A 12,205-nucleotide genomic window follows, 5' to 3' on the forward strand; every position below is an offset into this window, starting at 1 on the left:
CTGCTTTAAGGAGGTATTGCTGAAACCACCTTCACTTAGATAACACTTATTTCCTGAAATGGTCGATACTTATCTGGAAATATACAGGACTTTGCCTCGATTTGGAACAGATTCTGTATATAGCTTACATTTTTTTTCCCCCAATGGCAACAATATTCTGGTGCAAGCTTCTCACATGTAGATATTTTCTGGTTTCTTGGTCTACTATGAGGTTAAGGAAAATATAATGGAGTTTGGGGCTATTCTGATTTTTGTTTAAAAAAGAACAAACAACTAAATTACTTGAGAAAAATCAGCAGAACAATTTATAATGAAAATAATTTTTAGTTTGTTACACCCAGGCGGCAACCCCTGAGGCTGAAAAAATTAAGCCAATGCGAAAGTGCCAAAAAGTGAAACGAGAAAATCCCAAATTTTACAATAGAAATGACAACTGTACAGGGGGTGAGTTTTTATATAACTCACTTGTTCACATTTTGTTCAGGTTTTAAGTTACGCATTTTGAAGGGCAGGGCCGCTTCAGTGAAGGGCTGTCTGTGAGGCGCCACTACAGTCTGTAGTCCCTTTTACGCTGTCTGTTCAAGGCGGGGATACTGCACTGTCCTGCCGCCTCGCCATTCTGTATAAACGGTACAACTGCGGAACGGGAAGACAGAGGGGTCTTGCCTTTAATCCACCATTGGAGGTGGTAACAGTGCCGAAACAATGTCTGCAGAAACAGTGTAGCTGGCAGTATTGACAATTGGCAGGACAGGTGTGACCCTTTGATGACATGTTATGTGTGTGACCCACTGCAGCTAATAGCAGTTAGCGGCTTACTCAGAGAAGAAGGAGAGGAGCAGCCGTAAATGCCCACAAATTGGGAAAACACTGAGATATGGGAGCTCCTTACATTCCGAGCAGAGGACACGATCAGCCGCCTTATAACAGAGAAGGTAAACAAATCTTAATACTATGTTAAGCCATTGTTATTGTTTATAAAGCACTGCTGACGTGTATGTTACATGTCACATGAGAGGCATACGTTGTTCTGTTAAACATCACACCTCTATTGTTTCAGCGATACCGGCATGCTATCAAAAATTACACACTGGAGCAGCATGATGCAGCTGTTTGGTTCTGTGTAAAAATGCAAAGGTGATGTAAAGACGGGATTTTGTAGTGGCCTTATAGCTCAGCCTCTGTGTAAAAGGGGCTAATAACTCAAATCCACCCCTCACACCTCCACAGCCCCATTATACACTCACCTCTGGCTCCGAAAACCAAGATGGTGATGGCCAACAAACCAATGAATGATGTCAAGATCCATTATTTCATACAGTACATGTTTGCATGTATTTTCTACACAATATTTGAACAAATGTTGTGGAAAAAAAAACCTAAAAATGCCCATCATAATTCCACAGAGCCCAGGATGATATTTTATCATAGCTTATTGCATCCAACAACACTAAAAACAAAAAAGTTCACCTTTCACAAGCTGAAACCAGCAAACGTCTGATATTTTTGCTTATGCATTTTAACAGTTAGAAAAGATTTATAATCCATTAACCCACTAATCATTTCCATACAACACTAATTTCTAACTTCTCGTTTTCTCCAACTCCATCTATGATATATTCAAGGATCATGTACATGCGTGGTCTGTCTCTCCAAAATGGCTGACAGTTTCATAATAATACCAGTGTGAGAGTGAAAACTGTGGCACATGTCTGGCCCTAACATAAGCCCAGTCTCTGTAACCCACAGTCCTCTAAAACAGCAGGAGCTGCCCATTCAGGATGTAACGCACGCTGAGTGTGATCTTCCAAAATGGCTGACCGTTTCACCACAACGTCTATGCGAGACGGGAAACTGTGCCGCTCGTACAACCTCCAAAGCCTCGCTAACCCATGGTGCTCTAAAACAGCGGGGCCCGTCTATTCAGCCCGGCTCCCTTTTGTGTCAGTGCGGGCTGCTGTCGTTACCCCCGGCACGACGGGCCGCCGACGCTTTCTAATGAGTCATTTTTATTCAGGCGATAAGGTCAGCTACCCGCGGCGGCTTAAAAGGCCCTGAGGAGTTCTGGAGTGGCAGCTATGAGATGTCAGACAGACACACGGAGATATACTAGCTACAGCGAGAGGAGGGGGGCACTCGGCACAGACGGAGAGGGAAGAAATGAAGGTGTGAAAAAATATACAATAAAGAAGAAAAATAGGGACCAAAAAAAGGTATAAAAGATAAGCTACATTTCAAAAGAGACTTCCCTGCTGTCTGTCTGCCCGTCTGCCTCTCTGCTAAGCTGGATGACTGGCTGGCTTCTTTGGCTGGGCGTGAACTTTCAGAGGCTCTTTTTTCCTCCTGTTTCCTTTCTTTCGGTGTCTGGGCTGTGTTAATGTCAGCTGAGAATAGCTTCTGAGGCACGTGTGAAGTTCAAAATCTCCGCTGTTGGCTGGCAGAGGGCTGTTTTGTGTTGGAGCACCAGTGTCAAACAAAGACATGGTGGCAGCTTGGTTCAAAACAAGCCGTTCATCCCCCTGTGCTTTCACTCTTCTTGTGTTGTTTCAGGTTTACACGGCCTAACAGCAAAATCCCGTAACTGTTACTGTAGTGAGCTTCCACCTGGAATTGGATTTCTGTCTAACTAAGCAACTTCAAGTATTAATTTGTGTCGGGGTTTCTATTAGTCCGTGTTTTAATGAGTGTAAATGTCCGAGCTGGAAAAGATTAACAACACGTCTACACTGGGTTTTCTTTGTGTGTGGCATTGTGGCAGACCTCTTCAGAGTCCCTCTGTTTGATGCGTAAACAACATTTGAAAACTAGTGGGAAATGCTTTCAGTTCAAGGGTTCCTTTGAGGATGTGACACTAAACCAGCAGAGTGAAAGACTGCAGCTCACTGCCCGCTGACCCACAACAAAAGGAAAATGAGAGTCCTTGATCAACTGTTCTCACTGGATTCTCTCCCCGTTAAGTAAAATCGGGTTCCGTCGTCAAAGTAAACATGCTCAGGCTCCACTTACAAACAGACTAATAAAACTGTCGCCTTCAATTAAAGGAATGAAGGGCCAGACTGAGACGCTAATGTCAGCCAAGCCAGACAAAACTGGCAGCTCTGACATTCACTCCGCAAGATGCTAGTGCAGCAGTTTCTTTGCTTTCTTTTCGTCAAAACAAAGCAAAAGTTTTCAACATGTCAGATTACTGCATTTCAAAATATCCTTTAATTGTTGCAGGGGCTGTTTACAGTATGCCACAAGAGATGTAATTCATTATATTCCATTTAAAATTTACCTCAGAAAGATTTCCAAGTGTGTGATCAGTGACAGACAGAATTGTTTTTCATCCATTGAGTCGAAACTGATCTCCACCATAAATGGGACCTAATATGCTTTGTCTTATTTTCGGTTTTATATATTATTTCACAATGTTTCCAATAATAGGGTAAATGTATGTAAAAGTAATCTCCGTGAGCAAAAACTTACGGCTTCAGTTCTGAATACTCCAAAGTAATCTCAATTGTAATTTCCAATGTTTTGTTGATGTTAGCTCATGGTGATTTCTTTATGTGTTCATCTGCATCAGGTACGCTACTACAAGTATTTACATCACATACATTGCATGTAGCTACATGCTAACATCAGGAAATATGTAGACTTTGTTGCTAATGTTGTTAACTTTGGATTATGGATCATACTCCTGTTCGAGTATGTCGGGTTGTAAAGATTTTAATTAAGAAGCTTTGATTAGTGATTTTTCACGGTAGGAAGTGCAGCTGTAATGTAACTCTGTTACAGTAATTCCCCATCTGTAAGTACCCTGCTACATGTAGCTACATGCTAACAACAGGGAAACGTGTAATTTTGGTTGCTAACGTTGTAATTTCTGCCCTATTTTAGGATTGCATTTCTGCTGGAACATGTGCGGATGTGAAGATAATGGTTGAGCTTAGCTTTTCTTGGGGATTTTGCATATTGCTAATTGCTGCTACACTTGTTTACAGCTATATCCCGGCAGCAATGATGGTGCAGAGACGCTGAGATATTTAAGACCCTAAAAAGCTAACCAATAAGAGCAGACTGGGCTATTTTAGGAGGGGCGGTTAAAGAGACAGGTGCTAAAAGATACCTTTACAGACAGTGGGTGGTTACAGATGTTCTAGCACAGAAAATTAAGTGTTTTTTGAACATTAAAGCAGGTAAACATAAGTAGAAACCCCAGATACAAGTATGAACCTAAAAAATGCATTGTAGGTCTTCTTTTAAGAAATTGTAAATTATGTTCTAAGACTGGCATGCAATGGTATTGCATGTTCAAACATCTAACTTCAGTCTTAACTTGTAGGGTACTGCAGACTAATCACTATAACTTTTGTCATTATTACTGTATTCCAGTAAATTGAAAAAATCTGGTCAGTTTGGTTTATTTCCTATTATTGGCCATGCAGTATTTAATACACTAAACTACCAATTTACCAGTATCATAGTGGCAAAATGGACAGCTACAAATATACGCCTCTGATATTTATATCAGTATCTTTCCCAATACAAATCCACTGGAAGAAGGGATGGGATGCACAGTGGTGCTGTTCCTCAGCATTAAGAGCATGGATAACAACTTACCATTGGAGTTTGGGGTTCCGTCACCATCCAGCTGCCGTTTCTGTGCAGTCCTAAACTCCTTTAGGGAGAGGTAAAGCACCTTTCGCATAACCCGCTCCTCTGACCACGGGATCCCATCACTGTCATCCTGTGGAAACATCCAGAGAGAGAGAATGGGTCAGTACAAACACAGACGGTTGTTTCTTTCATCATCTTTAAAAAAAAACAAACATATTTCTGCACTTGTGTGAAAGTAAATCTCTGGTGCTTGGGCCAAAAAGCAGTTCTGAATTATCCTTTTATTTTTTTTGAAAAATATAAACTTGAGGACAGACAACAGCCCATTCATCTAGCCTGCGAGTCTGAAAGTCAGAGTGATGTTTATAATGAGCTTTTGCCTTTGTTTCTGTTGTCAGACAATAGCAAGCCCATGAAAGTGTGACTTACAGGCCAGCTGTGTTGAGACGTCCAAGACATAACAAAACCTAACAAGCTCATGTCAACACAGACTGTCCATTTCCACCCATGAAAAGTTATGACAACTTTGGAAAAGAGAAACCGACAACAAAGTTTTGTATCATTCCTTTCATATTGTTCCGGTTCTCGCTACATCATGACATTCGCATGACACAACATTAGCATAACATAGCATGAGCTTGCAGCTAGACACTGGGCTGTGCATTTGCATAACAATGCACCAAGGACTGCATCTTCCCCACAATGCTGTGATAGGAGAGTGTTAGGGTGATGAATAGGTAGGAAGCAAATGAAAAAGGCATCATGGGACTGCGAGTTCATGTGTTGCGAATCTCTCCCAGTGAGACAGAGACAGAAGATGTTATTGTCAAAGAGGTCGCCAGAAGTCACACACACTACACGTCCTTTCCCGAGACATTTTGCCAGTCAGTTTCAATCTGGGCAACAAACGCATGACAGCACAATGTATAGAAATCAAAGCCGCATTTTATTCAAAACACTATATTGCTCATATTGAGAATTTTAACATCTTAATAGAAAAATACTCCAGTGCAACAAGCATTGTTAAAAGGGTCTTTAGCAAGTGTCCAACAGCAATAACCGTACTCCCCCCTCTCCCCTACACTCATTGCTCTGGCAGCTGTGTTTGATGTCGAACAACGCTAATGACTAAAGGAAATGAGATTAGGACATGAGCAACAACAAAGAGGTATTAATAAATAATGGAAACTGGAAATAGCTTTCTCTCGTCAAGCCATGGGGCGAGTGGATTTCAGCTGTGGGGTTTGAGAAAAGAAAACACAATCTGTCTTTGTGCAAAAAAAAAAAAAGAAGGCTAATGTATGCTAATTATTTGAAGTAAAGACAATGCATTTCGGATCCTGTCAGCTCATCCCAGTGAGCCCGTTTCCTTCTGTCTGAGTCAAATGTAATGTAAAAAGCAGATGTGGAAGAGTGTGGGAACGCGTTGTGATCATCCGGTTGACTCAGGATCATTAGAGGCAGCTCGGCTGAGTGGCTGGTGGTCATCGTGGTGACATCAGCGCAGGGTGTTTCGAAAAAACCTCCACCTCACACAAAAATAATTACTACAAGATCTTTTATCGCTGCTGTAATACCAAGTTTCTATTGAGAACGAGTCAAAATCAACTGAAGATTTCGGATGACTATAGCCGGGGGTAACACCACTGAGTCTGTGTCAGCCTGTATTTCAGTCTGAGTGTGTGAAATGGAGAAACTTAATCTCATCCTAATATTATGCATCCTCCCACAGCCAGTGAATAAAATGCCACCGTAATGACTACTGCTTATAAATGTCTTTCTTTTAGTGCTGCAGTTCCACATCTAGCACACTCTATTCAGGCACATTCAAGCACACAAGATACCAGAGATGTTATGATGGATAAATTATGACTTCTGATCAGTGCAGACAACTCGCTGCTAATTATAGCAGCAGCACAACAGGATGTGTGCAAATGTGTCTATGTGCGTACTTCAAAGTGTTAAGAGTTCAGTGACCTTACACTGTGATGACATTTCAGATGGTGCATGTATTTTTATGAAAATATTTAGTCAGTTGACCATGTTTTGGGTATAAACTTGAGTTGATCTGATACACATGCTAGCATCAGAAATACCAGAGATACTGCCAATCGGTGCGTACACGAGTCTATGCACCGATCCAATACCAGATAGAGGTGTAAATCACTAGAGGCCTCACAATATATCATAATATATATAATATCATAATATTTAATTCATGATACAATACTATTGCAATTTAAACAGTTTGCAATATGCTGAGTATTGCAATACAATATGTTGTAATATATTGTGATTTTCTTTTTTCAACTGCTAATTATGTCCTCAAAGGAATTGTTTGTGAACACCTGCTTAACCTAATTAGATAAAGTTTTATTTCTGTTCATCTCGTCTTTTTTTTATTGCAGCAAAAAGATATCTAGTGGACTGGAAAAGCAATTGATTTAATCTGTATTTGCAATATTAATAATTCAAATAATTCAAAAATGTATACTTGATGTCGGTGTATCGATACAATATTGCCAAGAAAATTTCGGGATACATTGCCAAGATATATTCCACATAATTTGTTAATAAATGTTAAAGTAGTTTCACACCCAGATTAAACAGGAGTTTTCTAAAGCGGTCAGCTAGCCAATACTGTTTTAGAGCAGTGAAGACAATCTGTTAAACAGTGTCAGCATTTTGGCAATACGTTACACTGGAAGTCCCACCAGTTAAGGGTGTAACTTGAGCCATGCCATATAACAATGATAGCAATCATTTCACATCCATAGAGGGTATACTGCCATTGATTGATTGATTGATTTTTTTTATTTTATTTTAACATTGTGGTATCAGCTTAGTATGCAGTATTGGCAAGTGCAGGTACTGAAATTTGTAAGGGCAAGGAAAACATATAAATCAGATCTGCTTCATGCAACGGCTCTCTGCCTCGTCACTCACCACTACTGTTGTGTTTAATTCAACAGTGAGCCAGATATGGTTGAAGCACAGTGTTTCTTAGTGGATTACTTAAAAGCCACAGGTGGGTCATAACAGACAAGACTGCAAGTGAAAAACAACTTCATTTGGTGATCTTTCATGTCAGTGAAAACTTTCTGTAATCACAAAAAACATACAACCTCATTCTCTCACTTGATTCATTTCACAACTCCTAATATTTTTTGACAATATTGACAAGATTAAAGATTTTGCTTGTTTGTCTGGCTTTTGTGTGTTTTTTCTCTCTTCAGCAGATAAAAATAAAGCTTTTGCAGAGTTTTGTTTTGATTTCCCAGGTCTGCTCAGGGGGCCTTGGGGATGAGGCCTCAGCGGAGCTAAAGGGAGGGTGGGGGTTGGGACAAGATTAAAAGCTAGGTGTCTGCACATGATGGAGCTGATGGGTGACAGCCGCATCTCCCTGCATACAGCACACACACACACACACACACACACACACGAGCGCGCAGACCGCTCAGTGCACCGCTGGTTTGCAGCCTCTGACAGAGTCTGATAGGGTGTGTTTTGTGTGTAGTCCCTCATTACACTGTCACATGTGAGCGTGCATGTGCACACACACTAGCAAGGAAGGTTGTGCAAGTATTCAATTATGCCATTTTCTCCTGTAGTTAATGTCATCTAATCCATTCTGTGTGTGTGCACGTGCGTGGATATGTGCAAAAGCCTGCCAGGTAAGCACCAATTACCTCGACAGCTCACTGGCACTCTTTCCCTGGCGGTGTGTGTCACAAGGCCACCAACACACAAATACACACACACCATTTACAATATATCTCTGGGTTAACAAACACTCTGATATACACAGCTTCTATGGTACCCATAACTATACCTGATACACACACACACACACACACACACACACACACACACACACACACAACACACAGCTGCGCTGAGAAGAAAATTCTCTTCCCTCCCAAAATTTGACCTTAAAGTTCATCTGCACTTCTTTTTCTCTCACTTTCTCTCTGGTTTCCTCTCAGTTGTTGGCAGCGCGCCACAGATATTTCCTGCGCTGTGTACACATAGCAACAAGGTCTGAAAAAACAGGGGGAAAAAATGCTGACTGACTCTTCGTCAGCTGGGGAGAAAAGAGTGTTGAAGCTCTGCTCGATTACAGCTGCTGCACCCTGAAACCTCACTAATAGTTCTTCATAAGTTCAGATCATCGGTTAAATGGGTTTCCGCAACCTTTTCTCAACGGAAGGTTAACTATTTGTCTGACCTTAGAGGGTGTTTGCCATCTGTTTTAAGCCTCTACTTTCACTGGATTTCAAGTCACAAAAGCCTGCTTCTGCCTATCCGTGTGTGTGTGTGTGTGTGTGTGTGTGTGTTTTCCAGGTGTAAAATAAAGAATTGACGGACAGGAATAAAATAATCCCTCCGCAGACTTTCACACTGCCTGCCAGAGGGTAAGTGTAGCATGACAGAGGAGGGGAAACATCTACTCAAATAGGCAATAAGACCAAATTGTGTTGCATCTCAGTTTCTCAGTCACACATTGCAGTCTGCCGCACATGTGTGTGTGTGTGTGTGTGTGTGTGTGTGTGTGTGTGTTTCTGAGGTATTGCCAGAGCTCTTTAGAGAGAGCTCTTACACAGAGCAATGCCAGCCGAGCGCTACCTGGCACTGACACACACATCTACACCCCGACCAGCTCCCATCAGGCTAGTAGAATCCCACTAATGAGCGCGGGGACCTTTTCTGTGCACATGCGAGTGTGTGTGTGTGTGTATGTGTAACCAAGTGATGCATCAGGAATGCTGTGTGCCTACTGTCACCCGGCAACCCCACCCCCAAGTCCTATAAGGAATACGCAGGTAATCCGACCTGCAAAAGCCACAGAAATACACAGACAGACACCTTTTATGCATCCATAGGGATACTGTGCTTGAAAAGCAAGCCTCTTTTTTTCTCTCTCTCTCTCACATACGTGCATGCGATTAATCAGGAAATGCTTGGGAAAAAAAACAACTCAGTATCCTCCCACTGGGCTTCTTTAAATATTTTTTCCTATTAAACATCTCTATAAGATGGAATCCAAGGGAAGAAAATATTACCTAACACACACCTGAGAAGCAGTTTCTAAGTAACATTCAAATTATTTTCCTGACATTATTCTGGCTTTTGTGCTTCAGAATATGTCATCTCCAGCTGGAGTTTGTGTTTCCTACTTTCTTTACCCGCGGTTCTAGTGTAGGATTATACAGCCCACTCTCACTGAAAGAACACCTGTATCTGTCGACTGTGTGAGTAGCTCATCACAACCCATTCATACGTTTATGCAAAGCAACACCTTTTAATGACTGCAGTAGTTATTACTGGAGCAGAGGAAGTGAGGTGATGTCGTATAAAAAGTGACAAAGTCTGCGTAATGTCGTTTTAAGAGGAGTGGTGGATTGCTCAAACCGGTACAGGACTTTCACCCTGAAGACTTCATTTAATAACAATATGATGACACGTCCATCATGTGACTTATATCATCATGTTAGCAAAAATTATTTAAAGCCACACCATGCTTTTTTTTCCCCTAAGCTACAAACCAAGCTTGTTTGGTTGCCTAAACGTAAACAAAACATTTTGTAACTTAACAGGTTTCTAATGTTAAGAATGTGTTTAAAAATGCAACTGTTAGGGTGGTAATATATGTTGTAGACTGAGCAGTAGCTGTTATATCAATAGCCTGATATGGGACAAGATATCATGTTAGAGTTTGCATATGGTAATATCGTACATGTCGTCTTTTCCTGGTTTTAAAGGCTGCATTACAGTAAAGAGATGTCATTTTCTGAACTTACAAGACTGCTCTAGCCATTTTATTATCTGCCTTTACCCACTTAGTGATTATTTCCACATTGCTGGTGATTTTTATCATCAATATTTGTGTCAATATTTTATAAAAGCACCAACAGTCAACACTACAATATCATCAATATCAATATATATGATCAAAAACACTGAGACATTTGATTTTTCCATAACATTTAGCCTTAATATGTCATTTTAGGGATGGTCATATGTCATTTTGGAGGTCAGCGGAAATCAATCTATTCTGTTGTTGAGGTTTAAGAGAGTGTGCTGGATTACAGTGAAAATATGCACATTAAAATTTAGTGCAAGAAAATAAAAACCCTTAAAACATCTCTGCTAGTTAATGTTTTACCGTCAACAGAACAACCAAGACAAGTGAATAAACCGAGCTTTTAAAACTGTTCCAGGAATGGAGCAAATGTTAAAAAGCTTGCAGCGGCTTGCCAGTGATAAAAAAAAAAAAGTCAAGAGTCTGAGCAGGATTAATCTATCATCACTGCATCTGTATCTGCTCATCTAACTGGATGAAAAGTGGAGCGGGTTCCACTTCATAACCCCAGCCTTGCTCAACAATCCTCTCCCACAGCAGACAAATCCAATAACTCGGATAGTTGATGAGGAAACAAGTGGATTGCATTGGCTGTGTGTATCAGTGGATGCAGAAAAAAAGACCGTGGGTGGGGTATTAGATACTTGGAAGGAGGGAAGAGAGAGACAGAGGGAAGGAGGATGGTGAAGAGTGCTGGATGTACAGTGTGCCCATTTTGAACTTTAAAAAGATCATCAAAATCAGATCTGACCTCTTGGAGATGATGTTTAACTCCCACACACTATAATATTCCTGGGGAATCTATTTAGGGGGTGCAAAAGTACGCTTTACAGACTATAGGATTATCATTAGCGGTCGACATGTTGTTGGCCTGACAAAGTATTATATATGTATATAATTACAGTGAATTAATTAGTGAAAAATATTTCCACTTGACTTGAAAACAAAGTTGCTGGGAACTTGCTGTATATTATTTGGAAGTTTCAGTTTTGATTAAACAAATACTAAAGACATTTTAAGTTCTGTGTTGGAGTTTGTTATATTCCAATTTATAAATACTGGCAGAAAGATTGTAAATGCATATCGGTTCCAAATATATGTTATTGGACTAATTAACTAATAATAATCGGTATCGGCCCTGAAAAACCAATATCAGTCGACCCATAATTATCACTGTGCCAAAAATTCAGCAGCACTTCACCAGCATTTTGATAAAAAAAAACTTAAAATGTGAGTGAGATTGCTTATTACACCACTCATTGAGAAAGCACCCACTGCGCCTTTAAGAACATCACAGAGCGTCTGTGTTGTGCTGTGGCTCTGTGTGTGTAAGTGTGACAAAAAAGCCACACTAATGTCAGCTCTGCAGCTTAGACGAGACGGTGCTTACTGTACAGGAGAGACGAAAACCACAGATTTAAAAGGTGATAAAATCAGTTTTCTCACGTCTTTAAGACTTTTAGTTTTATTTAACGATCTATTGTCCGATATAACAATTTCTACACAGACCTCAATGTAACAGAGCTACAATCAGTCAAAATTGCATCTAACAAGTTCATACATTTTCTTTTGTAGGTAAAAAAAAAAGAAAAGAAAAGGTCCTCCTGTTAACACGTCAACATTCACACACTTGGGAATCTTCATATACGTACATTTCTCTGTGTGTGAGTGTGTGCGTTCTCGCTGGCTGTTCTAAAAATAGCACCGTGCTGCTGCAGACTGTGCGGATGTCATGGCAGA

General features: G+C 40.6%; 1 protein-coding gene across 1 annotated transcript in view; it reads right to left on the bottom strand.

Moving 5' to 3' along the window:
- jarid2b (jumonji, AT rich interactive domain 2b) overlaps positions 1-12,205 on the bottom strand; it is a 144,873-nt gene that overhangs the window by 73,097 nt on the left and 59,571 nt on the right. Inside the window, exon 2 of the mRNA XM_042506788.1 lies at positions 4,606-4,732. Within this exon, the coding sequence (XP_042362722.1) occupies positions 4,606-4,732 (127 nt within the window). The remainder of the gene's footprint in view (positions 1-4,605; positions 4,733-12,205) is intronic.

Source organism: Plectropomus leopardus, chromosome 18 (assembly GCF_008729295.1).
Source record: "Plectropomus leopardus isolate mb chromosome 18, YSFRI_Pleo_2.0, whole genome shotgun sequence".
Lineage (NCBI taxonomy): Eukaryota > Metazoa > Chordata > Actinopteri > Perciformes > Serranidae > Plectropomus > Plectropomus leopardus.